Here is a 17,006-nt window from a genome sequence, read left to right on the forward strand (position 1 = left end):
AGCCCTGTCGGGCCCACCGGAAAGAAGCGGTCTAAATAAAGACGGCGTTCGAGGCAGCGCGAGTCATATGTTCAAGCGGCGCTCGCGCGACGATGCCATCGGCGCCGGAAATCTCGGGGGCCATGCCCGGCATGCAGCCACCAACCGCGGCCTCAGCGGACGTCGGCTTCTCCTGGTGCCACAGCGCTCGCCTTGCTGGTTCACAGCCAACTACGCGGGCGCGGCGGGACGGCCCAATCAGTGTGCCCGATAGTCGTCCCGCCACGGGGAGCCGCAAACGATGGGCAGGTGGTCGCCACCCGCTGCAGTGTCTTCGCCGAGAATATTGAAACTTCACGTTATTCTGTTTCTGAAGTCTTCAGGCGGGCATATTCGCAGTATTTCCACGTTAGCAATGAGTTTCCCGCTGGCTCTTTCTCCCCTGAGCAGAAGTATACGGGCAAGGCATTCGGCGATGACGCCGATTTGCTTCTCCGCCTATGAATGTAAATTGAAATTGAGGACTGCAGAAGAAACTTGGCATTGCGAACTTTCTAGTCCACTCGTCAATTTCAGTTTGTATGTCTGAGTTAAGAATCTTTATTTCCTTACGATCCAGCGGTCCGTATGCTTTTGCTCACGGGTCGCAGTCCTGTGCCTACAGCGCCATATAAATCCGACATTTAGTCTTAACGGACTGAATATATAGTTTGTAAGAACTGTTCGTAAGAGCTGATGCCAGTCGACCGTTGTATAACGCTGGGCACATTATTAGCGAGGGTGGCTGGCCGACGGCAAATAACACTTACGGACAACAAGCTTCGTGAATTCTTACCGTATGCATTCACAAAACTTCGTTTACGTGAGTTCCGTCCGAGGTCGGCCGTCGCAGCTGCCATTGTTTCGTTATCGTATGCTACGCACTCCCTCGAATGAGGGTGCCTCAGCCGAACAAGAAGCTTTGCGAACGTGACCCTTGATGTTGATGAAAATAAGCTGGCTGCGCACATCCGATGTTCAGTAAGTCCACGCCCAATTAATACGGCTGCCCTCGCCTTACCAGCAGGCCGAGTGTCTATCGTATTTACGCGTGTGAGACGCGTATCCTTTTTCAAAATTTTTTTACACAATGTGAGCCTTACGCGAGACAGTCTTTTGGCTATTCAGTTATGCAAATGGCGTGTACTGAAATATTTCGATTTTTTCTTCAAAATTTCGCACTCCAAAGTTGGTGCTGTCTGGCTGTGATTGATGAGAGCGGTGAGCGGCTCGGTTATTTACGCCATAAAACAACAAATGGTAACGAAGTAACCTCACTGCAACATATATCCGCCATCAAGCGCATAATTTAGAGATGTGCGAATATTTGAAAGTTTCGAATAACAAATCGAATACAGTATTCGAACAGTTTTCGGATATTTGAAATTGTCAACTGTGTGTGACCGAACACGATATTGAAACAAGAAAGTGCTGTGAATGTAATCTAAAAATAAAACTCGAGAATATCACGCATTGTGCAGCACGCTACGTCGCTCAGGCTTAAAAGCCTTTGCACTCCGGATCAGTCCTGAGCGCACGATTGAAGTGCATAGTACTTGTTCCCGGTATTAAATTTGTGCCTTTAGTAAACAACGCTTCCTGAAGTCTAATGTAATGACAGAAACTTGCTAACATGTCGAATAATAAAGTGGGAACATCGTTTTAGTAATAGTAGAAATGGCTGCTCAATATTCGAAAAGTATTCGATTCGCTTCTAGCACTATTCCAGTCGTGCGTGTTCAATCCGGTCTCAAAAATTACCATTCGCGATCCCCTAGAATAACGATTTTACTAAAGCAAAACACTCTTTAGTCTTCTTGTGCATTAGGCGTGCCTTCTCGGTCGGTTTCCGGCAGAGTAAAGTGGGACAATGCGTAGGCAGTGATCGCGGAAGCAATGCAGTAGTAAATTGGGCCGATCTCGGAGACTGCAATTTGCGGTCGCATGGTGTTTCACATGGCTCCGCGGTCCCACAGGCCGGAGAACATGAGTAAGGCTGGTATACGTACAATCTGCATTGTAGGAGTCTGTGCCATCAGCATATATGTGTCACGATGGAAGCGAAGTGCACTTTCAAAGTCAAGAAGCGTCTCGCCGGGCAGGCACGTGTTCGATATACGCTGCCAGACGCAGTAAAAAACACGAAGAGTTCCATGTGCGGCACCCGCGAAGCCAAATGACATAAAACTTCAGCGGTGAACGATGAGTGCGAACAGTTCCTCGAGCGTAGTTGAACATTGAATAAAAGTGTACGCTTCATGCGTCTCTTTGCATAGCATTTCATTGAAACCTTTCAACAAAGTTTCGCTTAACGTCAGTTATAACAAGTGTGTTGGATTTGCAGATTTCTTTTTTGGCTACCTTGCACTTGGATCCAGTCCCACCTCCGTGTGCTTGTATACGTTTGTCTTTTGAATATGAAATTAACGGGAAACAAATGCCTTGCGTCGAGAATGACTTTGTATTTATAGCGCATCTTCAATAAGTATTACAACTGAAGGAAAACTGTAGGTCATCTTTATAATTAACATTACGAGGCTGCACAGATATCACTTATTAAACGTCCTTCTTATGTCTTTTTCCTTTCTCGCGCTGCGCTTCACTCATAAAAAAAAAGGAAGAATAGAGACAAGTGCAGATTGCTATCAAAAGCAGCACTGACGACTCGAAATGGCCCTCCATATAGTAGACTGACGCCTGTTGGATTGCACAAACCGGTTTCACATAATGCGTAATGCAGGTCTGTAAGTGAGCTGTAGTTACTACTCGTGTGCTTAATGCTCAAGATAGAACACAAACATATTGAGAAAGCGCTCCCGTGCCTTCCCGCCCACTGTTGAACTTAGCTGAAAAAAGAAAGATACGTTGTACTCAGTATGTTAAGAAAAGCGGATTTCTGCAGCTGACCGTTGCAAGGCCACCTATAAAGCCACAATACCGATTTTACTTTGCGTGCAAGCGTCTTTACCCCGTATATTTGCGTATTGATCACAACCGCGAAGAACTTGTGCATAGAGGAACCAAGTCTAACAAATGAAGGAACATAAATAAGAACATGAACTCAAAAGGGAACAAGGAGAAAGAGGGAAGCAGCGACAGACGTTTGTACATTTAATATGCGTGCGACGGCTTACGTAGCAGAAGAGCAGGACATCGACGGTGCTGACTGCGACGCGTTGTTGTTGTTGCCTGGAGCGGCGGCCGTTCCACGGGACTTCATGGAACGGGGCTTCCTCGGTGACCCAGCTGACCGTGGTTCGGGACAGGGACACGAAACACACGGTCACGGAGCCGCGATCCGGTGTCATGGTCGACAAAGTCCCGGGAGTGCGGCTCCGTGCAGCAGCAGCGCCGGTTCCTCCGTTTTCGACAACGCCCTCTAAGCAGCCACTTCCCCCGTCACTGTTCACACCACTCGGCTGATAGGTCAACCGAACTTGGAATCGAAACTTGCCTTGCGACAGTTCGCGCTGTGGGGGATACTCTGATGGAAATTCGTACGCAGTCACTGCGTTTCCCACACCGCCTTTGAATCGAATTGTGAGCCGAGAAATCTTAACGGACCTGAAGCTGCATTGTTGCAGCGAAGCGAGATAGCACTGCACATGCAGAAAGAATCAAACACTCTGTGCGATGCAACGGTCACTCCCCTCGTGTCTCAACTAGCACTGTGTCTGTAGACGGAGTCGGGAGCGAAGAGCGTCTGAGAACATTTGGTCCGACACTGCCGCTCCGCCGCAGTGGCGGGGCGACTGAGCGAGCGACGGGTGAGAACGTCCTCGGCAGCGCTGGAGTCGCCGACGGCCGTCGGATCCGTCGAACGCGCCGGCGACCAGACGCGCAGCCTGCCTCGACTGGGGAACGAGTGAGCGCCGCCGCCCTCTGCGCGCACGAGAGTGGTGCGCTGGTGCTCCCACCGCGGAGTGGCGCGACGCCTCCTTTCCACAGATCCGGCGGCGCAGAGAGCGTGGTTGGGGACGGTCTACCTGCGATCCCCGCGGTCACCCTCCCTCCCCTCGTTCCCGAAGCGCTACGGTACTTCCCCCCGAGACACTCCACTGCCAATGCGCCCAGTCGGCGGTCGTGGCCCATGGTTGCGCGGGGTTGGCTGGCCGGAGAGCGCGAACAAGCCGACTCCTGCACTTCGCTCTTTTCTCCGTTCTGGCCGTACAGGTTTGCGACCCCCGCGCGTACCCCGCGCACGGGCCCCCCGACGCACACAATAGGTGCGCGCTCTTTTAGCCACCTGCCCGCTGCCGCCCCTCTTTCGGTGTTTGTGCGTCTCAAGTCTACACGTTGCTATGGGCGCCGCTTTCTTGCGTGCGTGTGCTCGTACGCATTTTGCTCGTTCTTCGGGAACTTCAAGGACCTCGGTGATCTGTGGCAACGAGCCCGGACTCCACCTGAGCCCATGGTGCACCTTGTCTGCTCCGGAAATGCTCAATCCGAAAACACGCGACTTGCAGGCTAAGGTTTTCTTTTATCTTCCTTTTTTTTCTTAATTACTTGGAGCGTCGATTCCTCAATGTATGCTAGAGACTCGTTCTGGCATTTCACAAAGCGGCTTATTCGCCCGTAAAGCTTAGCACGAAGTACGTCTCGTGGCTGTCACACTCTGCCCAATGGCGTAACGTTGTGTCGACGCTGAACCAACGTTCTGCTTAGGTGGATCGAGCACAAAGCGCACGCAGTGTAGCGCATTTGTCTGCCGCACAGTATTTGCGATATGTATGCTCAACTGGGGACTGCTTCGAGTCATCGCCCGTACACTTTTCGTGGATATATATATATATATATATATATATATATATATATATATATATATATATATAGTGCACAGAAACCCTAACTGCAATTCTGTTCAATTCCATTCAGTTTTATTTTACTGTGACAAGAAGGCTTTTGGAATAAAAGTCGCTTTTAGCAGCTTGACTGGATCCAGAAATCCATATACATAGCAGCACTACATTCTCAGTCAAAAGCAAAAAATACACGACGGTAAATAGCCAAAGAAAAGCAGTATAGCGAGAAAGTAACAGAACAAACAACAATGTAAATGAACATACATGTAATAAACAGTCTCACGTTCTGCAATCTTAGGTATATGATACACGATGCTGAGAGGAAATATATTAGCGACGATTTAGGGGTAAATGCGAGAGAACTGCGTTAGCATTAGGTCGCACCTCCTTGAGGTCCCGCATCGATAATTTTAACCGCGTTTACCACATTGCAGAGTGTTGTTCAGGAGCTAACTCGACACACGTCCTGGCAAGTTTACGTATACAAAGGGTGCAGCAAGATTTAAAAATATGCGGATGCCACGTAGCTGGACAGAACCAAGGTAATGTTGTTTGCCGTCGTTCGGAGCTACTCGGATTATTTCTTACGTTCCGCGTCAGTACATAATTAGTCTTAATTATGTAATCAATTTCTAAAATAATATGATTAGATTAAAAGTGTCATTGAGAAAATTTTAGAGCAACATGAAAAACTCCGGATACAACTTTGTGTTGCTCAATATGTGCTACACGAAAGTGTCTTTTTTTTTTCCGAGCGCGAAAGAAGCCCGCGAATGCACGCAATATGATGATGATGATTGGCACATATCGACTCACGGGGATTGGCCAAGAGTCAGGCAGATTCTGCATATGTGTTAGGGTAATAAATTAACAAATCTATAATTTTGATTAATAAATTAAAGCGAGGAAAGTTGAAAACGATTCAGTACACAGTCATTCAATAAAAGAAAGTATATATAATATAAATGAGGCAATAAAGGAGGAATGTAATAATACGGTCAACAATTAAACCGGTTTGAGTCAATAATGAATTTTTCTATGGCGATGCATACATTCTTGTGTAAGTACCCAAGCACAGACGCTCCGAAAGACAGCAGTACCGGAGTGTTCAATGGAAGGCCGAGCTGTTGCACTGTAACCTCCAATGTCCTTTTTCTCAGGGAGGAGAAACGCCGGCATTCCAGCAAATAATGTTCGATCGTTTCTAATGAGTTGCAAGAATGGTACAGAGGGGAAATTGCCAGAGCAGATCGGTGCATGTATAAATTTAGGGGTGGGACTCGACAACGCAGTCTCGTTAATGTCACTTCCGTCTGCCTGGCTTTGCAAAATTTCTTGCTCCAAGGGAATTGTAAGGGGTGTAGGTCCGAGGATGATGTTAGATTTGATTTTGTTTTTAAAATGATATACCTTCCAAGTCTGACAGACATGATGAAACCCGTCGTTGGAAGAAGGGTAAGCCCAGGACCGCTGATAGAAACCTTGGCCGAGCTGTCTGCCACTTCATTCATAAATATGCCTTTGTGCCTAGGTACCCATATTAATCGTAAACTCCGCAAATGACTTGAAGCCAGTGAGCGCAGAGTTTTTAATATATGCGACTCGCCAGGAGCAGTTAGTGAGGTGCATCGCGATAAAAAGTGTGATTATTACTGGGGTTATCCTGGAAGCTTGTAGCCTACGCAAAGCTAAGACAACCGCTAGGAATTCCGCCAGGAATATTGGAGTGAAGTCGGGAAGCCGAACAGAAAAATACCAATCCAATGATGATGAACAAATTCCAACTGCGGCCTTTTCCTCATTCTGCGAAGCACCTGTTGCTATAACTACATTTGTGTGGAGCTGATTCAAATGATCCTGGAGTAAGCCGTTAAGAATATGCGAGGAAAGCTGATTTGCATTGTTTGGGCATATGTCACGATAAACAATAACCAATGAATTTGAGGTACTGTTTACCGCGATTACATTATTTATATGTACATCTAAAGGACGCAATAAGGATTTTGTTATAATCACTCGTGGCGTGTGAAACGCAGGTCATGAGACTCCAAAAAATTGGGCTGGTTGATTGATAAAAATTGACTGGGACCTTCTTAGTGGGGATTCATAGAGCCTGATAAATGTTTGAACGGTGAGTATTTTTAAATCTAATTTCAAGGGTAGGTATTCGTGATTCCTTGTAGAGCACAGCATTTGCTGCAAACTTTGGTAGCCCCAGACATAAGCGAAGCGATTCCCGTTCCAGCAAAACCAGTGGAGAGAGAGAGAGAAAAACCAAGGATAGGAAAGGCAGGGAGGTCAACCAGAAGAGTATCCGGTTTGCTACCCTACACTGGGGGTGGGGGAAAGGGGAATAGAAAGAGGAAAAGGGTAGAAAGTGAGCACTGAGTGCGTGTGGGCGGGACACTATGCACAGGGACACTATGAACGGTCTCGTAAGCCGGTGCACTTCAAGTATTGCACTAACGCACGATTCGCTTTTCGTGCCAGTGGCGGGTGTGGCCACGGTCCGAGTATCTTTGACTCGTTGAACGGTCTTAAGTCAAGTCGGTGTAAAGTTTCCCGCAGAGAGAGGCGTTGTACATCGTAGCGGGGGCAGGTACACAATAAGTACTCGATGGTCTCCTCGCACCCACAGGAATCGCACATCGGGCTCTCGGCCATTCCCAAACGATAAGAGTATGAGTTCGTGAACGCTACTTCCAGCCACAAGCGGTACAGCAAGTTTGCTTCACCGCGGGAAAGGCTAGATGTCAGTTGTAGCCGCAGCGTGGGGTCGAGTTTATATAATCGGCAATTGTAGGCACTTGAACTCCAGAGATCTTGCGACTTTTTGCGTGCATGTAGGCGAAGTTCCCTGGCAGCGTCCGACCTCGCCAAAGGTATTGAACGCGTCTGGGTATCTTCGTGCGCAGACCGGGCAGCCTTGTCAGCTAGGTTGTTGCCGACGATGCCACAGTGAGCAGAAATCCATTGAAATATGATGGTGTGCCCTCTTTCCAGAGCATGGTGGTGCGCTTCCCTGATGTCAGATGTCATCTGCTCGTAAGTTCTGTGACATAATGCAGGGGCCTATAACGTAAAACTATTCCAAACTTTTCTATTCCAATTCTGCAATCAGCCCTCCGCGATTGGTCAAACATTTCTTTCGACCACCCCCATTTCACCTGTCTGTCACGCGACGTCACGAAAATCGCGATAGCTCCACATCTGATATAACATGTACACACGGATTATGCATGATTTGATGGAACGAAAGAAAAGTAGTTATTTCTGATTCGACGCCTCTTCGCCATTAGCCCTCGGCTATTGGTCACAAGTTTTCGGACTGCGCCCACTTCACCTCCCCCTCACGCGACGTCACAAAACCACAAAAACTAATTACGTCAAGGTGACGTGCACGCGATAAAGATGCATTAATATGCCGAACAAAACTGAATTTTCTTCTGAATAGCCGCAGGCTGCCCCGTTCCGAAAGGAATAAAAGATGGCTGCCGCCGATCGCTCAGTCACTGGCTACTCGCACCTGTCGGAGAGCATGGGTTTATTTACGTGTAATAAAGCTTTTTGCGTGGCCGTGAAACGTTTTCGAGCACTTTCGTCATGTTTACGACCTCGTTCTTCCAACTCTTCGTTGCTGAGGATCCGTTTTAGTGTCATTCTTAAGCTTCCGTTGTATGCCGCCGCGATTGTCGACGAGCCACCGCAAGCTAAGTAAGGGAAAACGGACCAATCGCAGATGCCGGCACCACCCTCTTCGTCCGGTTATCGATTTTCAGTGCAGTGGCTCGGCCCCATCAAATCCCTCTCCACTTGAGCGTGCTCCTCGCCTCCTATGAGCCAATTAGATAAGACAAGCCGCTCAGTGTAGGTAATGTTGTTCGTTTTCCAAGCAAACAAAAGTGACCTCCTATGAACGAGGAGAGCGTTTGATTGGTCTGTTCAGACAACCCTGCGGGTGACCGCCCGATGCTTGCGTCGGCGGTTACGCAAATTTGACGTCACGAGATTGGAATAAAACATTTTGGAATAGTTTTACGTTATAGGGCCCCAGACTTGATGCTGTGAAGGGCTGCCTTAGAGTCACAAAATATGACCCATTTCTGTGTTGCCTCTTCGCTGACGTACATCATAGCTGCATGGAGAGCTGCAAGCTCTGCCGATGTAGATGTAGTCGTATGCGACAATTTGAATTTAACTGTAACCTTCTTGGCTGGAACGACGAATGCGGCAGTTGGAGCAGGTACGGGAGGTAGAACCATCGGTGTATATATGTATGTGGTCCTGATACGTCTGGTGCAGTAATATATAGGAGCGTAAGTTGCTTCAGAGCCGGCGATGCATGATCGGACTTTTTTGTAATTCCAGGAATAGCAAAATTCACTTTAGGCTGTCGTAGCACCACAGGTGAGATGAAGGCTTCGTCGCCGGTGTAAAATATGACGGTATGCACTCTTTATGAACGTTAATCACTCTTGAAAAGGTCGCTTGAGGTCTCTCGGCTGGTAGGGAGGCCAAATGATGGTCGGGGATCCTTGACAGATGGCGAATGTGCGCTGTTACGACTTTGAGGTGGTCCCGTAGCGCTCGTCACCCGTTTCGTGACAGAGCGTTGGTAGCGAAGACTCCGAGTCAGGCGTCGGTGAGAATAACAAAAGGGACTTTATACACTATATACAGGTCATTATACAGGACATGAAGGGATCGGCACTGGGGCCGAGAGCTCACAGCAAACGCGACTGTTCTCGCACGGCGACGTCCGGCGAAAACGCGTGACACATCTCACTCCAGTCGAGAGCGGCACTCTGCTCCCGGTGGGTCGGCGGATCCGGTTTTCCAGGCGGCGCGCCGCGGCTTATAAGCCCCCAGAAACCATTGTCACTCAAACGGCCCAATACAAAGTGAGCACTCGACGGTCGTCGGAGGGGGTCCAACCAGCGACCACGCTCGCCACCCCGTTCAAAACTGGCGGGCGCGGTGACCTCCAGGGAAGGGGATGTACGGCGCCGGGCTGTCTGGCACTTGGCGACACGTTTGAACATGTTGCCCGCCGATGCTTCTCCGGAGGACACCACTGCCTGACGGCTCAGCATCTTGACTTGTCAAGGGAGAATTAGGGCGCTGTGCCTTTCGGCGCAGCCCCGGGTTTGTCCAAAGGGCGCTCGCAGGAAAATTCTCCATCTTGCGGATTCGGAATCCGGGCTTGTGGTAATGGCACAACAGCGCTCGGAGAGAGTCGACAGCTACGTGTGTCTGGATCATATGGTCCCCAGCGATGGCAATTGTTGCGGCTGTTGACGTGCACCGAGGCAGCCCTAAACACGTTCGTAGGGCTTGACCTTGTATGCTCTCTAAAGCGCGAAAGTTCGTCTTGCATGCATTTGAGAACACTGGTAGACTGTAACGTAGGAGTCCGAGAAACAGTACCCTGTAGAGCTGCATCATAGCATGGACTGGCGTACCCCAGTTTTTCCCGCAGAGAAATTTAAAGACCTGAGCAATGGCAACTAATTTCTTCTTTATATAGACGCAGTGGGGCTCCACGAGAGGTTGCGGTCAATGATTACACCCAGAAAGCGATGTGTCTTAGCATAGGATACAGCTTGACCATTGATTGAAACAGGATACGATGTCATTTGTTTGCGCGTAAAGCCAACCAATGCGCACTTTTCAGTAGACGCGCTGAGGCCTTGTTCTCGGAGATAAGACGCCGTCATGGTTGCCGCCCGCTGAAGCCTGGCTCGTACCTGAGGGCGAGTCACCGCAGAAGCCCAGATGCAAATGTCGTCGGCGTATATTGAGACGGCAGGTGTAATGTTCCGAAGTTGGGCCGTCTTCAGTCTGTAAGAAAAAGCACCTCTCAGTCAAATAGTCCCGAATCCACTGATACATTCGGCCACCAACTCCAACAGCCTCAAGTGAGTTCAGTATGGCCTCATGGGCGACGTTGTCGTATGCTCCTTTTATATCTAGAAAAAGTGCCACTGATAGGCGCTTGATGCTTTTTTTATTTTAGACCCAGGTTACGATGTCAATGACGTTGTCAATGGACGAGCGACCTCGATGAAAGCCTGTCATGGCATCCGGATAGATGTTGAATCGCTCTAGGTACCATTCCAACCGAACAAGAATCATTCTTTCCATCACTTTACGGACGCAGCTCGAAAGCGCAATCGGACGATATGATGAGAGTTCAAGCGGAGACTTTCCAGGTTTCAGAATGGGGATCAAGCGGCTCGTTTTCCATTGTCTAGGAATGGTGCCGTTCTGCCAAGACTCATTGTAGTAGCTGAGCAGCTCATCACGTGCGTCATGTCCAAGGTGGCATAGGGAAGCATACGTGATGCCATCAGGTCCTGGTGACGAAGAACGCCTGCAGGTCGCCAACGCAGCATCGAGCTCTTCTAGTGGAAATAGCACGTTCATTTCTGGTACACGTGCCTCAGGGATGTCATGCAATGCTGCGTCAGTAATGATGGCCACGGAACCAGCAACCCGTGCACAGAACTCTTCAGCCACTTGAAGTTCCGAGCGGAGTTGGTAGAGGGCCAGAGCAGCAAAGGGCTTCCTTTGATGCGGAGATGAGCGAAGGCCCATAACCGTTCACCATATGCGCGAGAGCGATTTTCGGGGATCAAGCGACTGACAGGAAGTTTTCCATCGCTTGTCTTCCGATTTATCCATACGACGCTGGACTTTCTTCTGTATGCGTCGCGAAGCCCTCAGATCCAAGACGCACTTCGTACGCCAATACCTCCTCTCCGCCTGTCAGCGTGCCGCACGCAGCCTCTCCAGTTCCATATCCAAGTCTGTTCGCCTTGCTGACCTTGTGAGCGAGCAGATGGATGTTTTCAATGCCTCTGCGCTTGCATCTTCGATAGTGTGTGGAAGGCCTTCCCGACATGCGGCATCCATATCCTTCTTAAACTTTGTCCAATCAACTGTACGCAAGACAGTAGAGGAACGTTGTTCAACTCCTCTAACCTTTATGTATGTTGAAATATGGTCGCTTCCATGCGTTTCAATGTCCGTAAACCAGTGGATGCTCGGGGCAAAGCGCCGTGACACCAAAGTTAAGTCCAAGCAGCTGCTATAGGTCATGCCTCGCAAAAACGTAGGGCTGCCGTCATTCACACAGCACAAATCATGGTCGGCAGCAAAGGAGGCGAGACTCCTGCCTTTGGAATCACTTTTAGTGCTTCCCCATAGCTGGTGATGCGCGTTGAAGTAACCTGTGATAACCCAGGGGCCATTGTTCATCAGTAATATTTTCTTGAGTCGTTTGCCGTCAAAATGACCCGCTGGGGATATGTAGGCTACAATTAGTGTAAATGACACATCCTTCTTTTGGATATTCAGGCAGACATACTGGTTGACGTCATGAGGCTCGACCGCATTAGCGACATATCTAAAGTCCGTGCGGATGTAGATGATTACTTTCGTGCTCGCACTGCATGAGGACGAGGCGAAAGATTCGTAACCGGACAGTCTGAGTGGAGTTGGTGTATTTGGTTCGCAAATGACCAGTATGGGAAAGCGATTTGTAAAAATGATTTGGCGAAAGTCTGCTATACGGGTCCTTAGACTCCTAGCATTCCACTGAAAGATCGACGCACTTTTAACTTCAGTGCGGAAGGGGACTATTGGTCAAGCCATGATGCTTAAGCGATGCTAGCAAGCACTGGATTTAGTGCATCCAGTATTTCCAGAGCACTTCGAGCTGCTGGGGTTTGCAGCTTGTTCAATACGGTGCGCATTGTATTAATTAGCGAGTGCAGCATATCAGCCACCTGGCTGTCTTGGTCGCATAAATCACTGACAGTAGACGTCGGGGATTGTCCAGCAAAATTTTGCTGTGATTCTGTCGGTGGATGCTGTCGTTTCGGTAGAGCCGGGCAAGATTCTGCAGATGTGGTCTTCTCAGTGGCCTTGTTCTTCGAGGTCCTTTCCACAGAATCTGGCCTGGGTGGCAGAGGAGCAGGTGGTGTTGTAGGAAGTGGCATGCGCGTCGCAGAGACAACACCCTTCCTTGAGGAGCGCCGGCGACGGGAAAGTCGCTTCCTGATTTTATTGGCGGCTTCGCGATGAGATGAATGATCTCTCGCCATCTATTTCAAGATAGCCATCTCCTTCTTAATATGCGGGCATTTCTTCGATGAAGCTTCGTGCGACCCTCCGCAGTTTGAACATTTCAGTATAGTCGCGCCACATTTATCTGCAGCGTGTGGCTCGGCGCAACGGGGGTATGCTGCCTGATTTTCGCAGACGCTGCTCAGGTGCCCCAGTTTCATCCATTTGCGGCACTGAAGAGGTTTTGCAATGAAAGGCCGCACTGCATGCCTGAAGTGTCCCACCTTAACATGCGAGGGTATATACTTACCCTTGAATGCAATCTTCACGCAGCGTGAACTGCCTAGCCGCTTAACATCAACAATGACCTCATCATTGGCTGGCTTGATAAGAATCGGCAAGTCGTTATTAAGGATGGCGACGTCTACGTCGTACATAACGCCGGTGACTACGTGAGATCCCAGAGGGATGTAAGAGCGCACCTGAATGCCATCGATGTCCGTCACGCTGCGTAGAGTGGTCAGAGCAGGTACATGCTGGACATCAACCGCCAGTAGATTTTTTCGGGTGTTGACTCGAATGTCTGATATTTCATTTGGCACCACGGCTTCCAGTGACATCGACACAGACGTAGATTATAAGCAGAGGCGCTGGAGAATAACAGAGCCTAACTCTAGTATAGGTCGGATATGCCTGCGGTAAATCATTATAAGTGTGTATCTCTTTCTCTTTTATTCCCTTTACCCCTTTCCCCAGCACAGCGTAGCCAGCCGGTACTTACACTGGCTAATCTCCCTGTCTTTCCTCCCTTCTCTCTCTCTCTCTCTGCGCATGCTCCATCGATTATTGATTATCCTTCTTAATATCACCATTGCACGGGACGCTTCTGAAGTTATATGTTCAATATGATGACGCCAGTTCAGGTTTCCATCATAAATAATTCCAAGGTACTTGACTTTTTCCACTTGTGGAACAGTGGAATGGCGGCGTGAGAGGGATATAATAACTAGGTCTTATAGAGGAAAGACAAGAACGGCACTCTTTGCATTAAGGGACAAGCGGATACTGTCCAGCCATGCTTCTAGCTCCCATAGGTATTCCTGTAAGCATTCGTACAGTGACTGGATATCACTTACCGAAGCAAAAAACGCTATATCATCAGCGTAAAGGTAGTGATTACATTCTGATGATAAGAAAGGGAGCTGAGTAAGATGTTAAACAACAGCGGGGATAAAACTGCGCCTTGGGGAACTCCGCACGTTTGTTTGAATTTTCCCGATGAATATCCACTTTGTGCACAGTAAAACGGCCTGCCCTGCAAGAACTCAGTAGTCCACGTTACGAAGCATTCAGGTAATCCAGTATTGTGCATCCTCTTTATCAGTATAGGGTATTCCACACTATCGTGTGCCTTAGAAATGTCTAGTGTAACTAGAGCTGCACATATCATGAGAAGCCAACAAACAAGTACACCAAGGACAACATAGGAGAAATTACTTGTACTTACTAACTGAATTAAAGAAAATGATAAATTAATGGCAGTGAAAGTGGATGAACAAACAACTTTCCGCGGGGGTAGAACGATCCCACGTCTTCGCATTACGCGTGCGATTAATGTATCATTTTCTTTAATTCAACTAGTAAGTACAAGTAATTTCGCCTATGTTGTCCTTGGTGTCTTTGTTGGCTTCTCATGATAAGATTAATAAAAATCGGTCCACTCGGTTAATACCCTTTCTTCTAGAGCTGCGCATTGTTTTTGGTAACGAGACAACTTTATTCGGGTCTCTAGGTCGACGTGTGTGCACCAGATTGACATCCCTGGTCTAAATGCAATTTGGCAAGGGCTCAGTAATTCTCTTGTGGCCACAGACTTAATCATGCGTGCGTGTAATAATCTTTCTATTAAATTTACAAAATTTGATGTCAGAGAAATAGGCCGAATATTGTCTAGGACATACCCTTTGGTTTGGTCTTTCAGCAGTGGAACCACCTTCGCGATTCTCCACGCAGGAGGGATCCATGCATATTGCATAGAGTAATTTACGGCATCTGGCCGCTCGAGGCACTTCGCGTGTATTCGCAGGCTTCTTTTCAAAATTTTTCAAAAATTCGCAAGTTTGAAAAAAGAAAAAGAAAATCAGAAGTACAAAGTTTAAAAATCGTAACTCTGCACCTCGAACAGATATCGCACTTTTGTAAACTGCATCCATTAGAGCGCTCAAAGAAGAAAAATTTGATATGTCAGTTATTGTGTTACGTGGATTTGTTGCAATATGTCTACAAGGGCTTTGCAAAAGTTCTACGCGCATATTAGCGATAAATTTGAGAGCCATGTGTAATAAATAAATTTTATCCGCTGTGGTTGTACTGTTAGCTGCAATTTACAGAATTGTTAGATCTGTATAGTGAAGACGACGAACGCTGGCCAGTCATTATCACCAGGTTCGCCACTCGTGCTGGGGCTCTTGCTGCTGCTGCTGCTGGTTGGCCATCGCGTTAGCCGCTCCCAGTCCGCAGCCAATAAACTCCTCCACATATCGTTTTTCATTGCTGAGTTTGAGAGCTGTAGACTTTATAGTTTCGTTTTCTGAAAATTTGCGACTTTTAACAATCTTTATTAAAATATTCACGGTCTAAATCGAAAATTCGCTACCGACAGTCACTAGATTTTGATTTTTTTCTTTTAAATGCAACAAACATCACCAAATTTAGTGCAGCAGTTGCTGGCAAAAACGATTTCTCCTTTCCCATGTATTTAGAAACAAGTTTAAGGGTGTCCTGCAAACTCCGTAAATTGAAAGCTTGTAAAGAAGTGCTGCATGATCGAGTGTATCAAAAGTATGATTATAGTCTAGAAATAATCCTAAAGTATGTAACTGATTGGCTATCAGCTGAGCTATTTTTTTCTTTAATGTTAGCAGGGCGGTTTTGGTTGATTTCTCTTTTCTAAAACCGAACTTAGTGTCAGATAAAATACTCTCCTTATTTAAAAATTCGTTAACCGGGAGCAAATAATCTTTTCGAGTCCTTTAGAGAACACCGGTAGCACTGATATAAGGTGACAGTTCGAAACTGAATTTATATCTCCCCTTTCATATAAGATAGAAATATTGCTTTTGTTTCATTGCGTCAGGAAATTTTCCTTCCTCAAGCAACAAATTGAAAATATGCGTAAGTGCTTAAGTAATAAACTGTCAAACGCATTTTACAGGGTTTACGAGTATTTGAATGCTATTTACATCTAACGCACTATTGTTCTTTGGAAACATGAAATTTCTATAAATTTCTAAATTCTCTGTAAGTTCAAGGGGGATAATTGAATACAGCAGTCTTTGTCTTGCAGTGGCTTTCTTTAACCGCTTGCGTTCAAGGCTACGAACTTCGATGTTTTCCGCTGCTTCTGAAACTGAAAGGAATAACCAATCTGTTTTCTTCGATCAGGCGTCGTGTTTCAGCTTATGCTTGCCATGGCTTGCCTCCTCTGTGGACTTGATCACGCGCGCAGAACCGTAAACTACGAGCACATTCGTCACGTTGTAATAAAATAGTAAAAACTAAATAACCGACAATAAAGAAATAAACAAAGAAAAGAGAGGAGTCATATTATAGTATAGTTCAAATTGGTGACGGTTGGTTGTGTTTCCCATTTCTTTATCAAAAAATGCTATATCTGTGTTTTCATAGCAAATAATAATAATAATAATAATAATAATAATAATAATAATAATAATAATAAGAATAATAATAATAATAATAATAATAATAATAATAATAATAATAATAATAATAATAATAATAATAATAATAATAATAATAATAATAATAATAATAATAATAATAATAATAATAATAATAATAATAATAACGCACTTGTGCTGTCAGGTTGCTTACGTTGAAGATGTATAGCTACACTCCGGCAACATTATGGAAGTTTAGCATATAACCCTTTGAGAACCGTAAGGTTTCCCCATTGACACTTTAATTTATTTAGCCAAATAGGAGACCGGAAACTAGCGTATAAACTACATCGTTTAGCAAAAGATTTTAGGGTCTTTGTTCTTTGCTCTGTCATAACCCCTCAAAGGGCCGTTGCGAAAGCCTTCATAACGAATA

General features: G+C 46.8%; 1 protein-coding gene across 2 annotated transcripts in view; it reads right to left on the minus strand.

The window, feature by feature from the left end:
* Positions 1-17,006, minus strand: part of LOC142582224 (uncharacterized) — a 135,919-nt gene that overhangs the window by 37,096 nt on the left and 81,817 nt on the right. Inside the window, exon 1 of one of the 2 annotated variants that reach the window (XM_075691672.1) lies at positions 3,153-3,954. The exons of the other annotated variant lie outside the window; for it this stretch is intronic. Within the exon in view, the coding sequence (XP_075547787.1) occupies positions 3,153-3,326 (174 nt within the window). The 5' untranslated portion in view covers positions 3,327-3,954. Of the gene's footprint in view, positions 1-3,152; positions 3,955-17,006 lie in introns of those variants that run through there. 2 annotated transcript variants of the gene reach the window in all.

This window comes from Dermacentor variabilis, chromosome 5, assembly GCF_050947875.1.
Source record: "Dermacentor variabilis isolate Ectoservices chromosome 5, ASM5094787v1, whole genome shotgun sequence".
NCBI lineage: Eukaryota > Metazoa > Arthropoda > Arachnida > Ixodida > Ixodidae > Dermacentor > Dermacentor variabilis.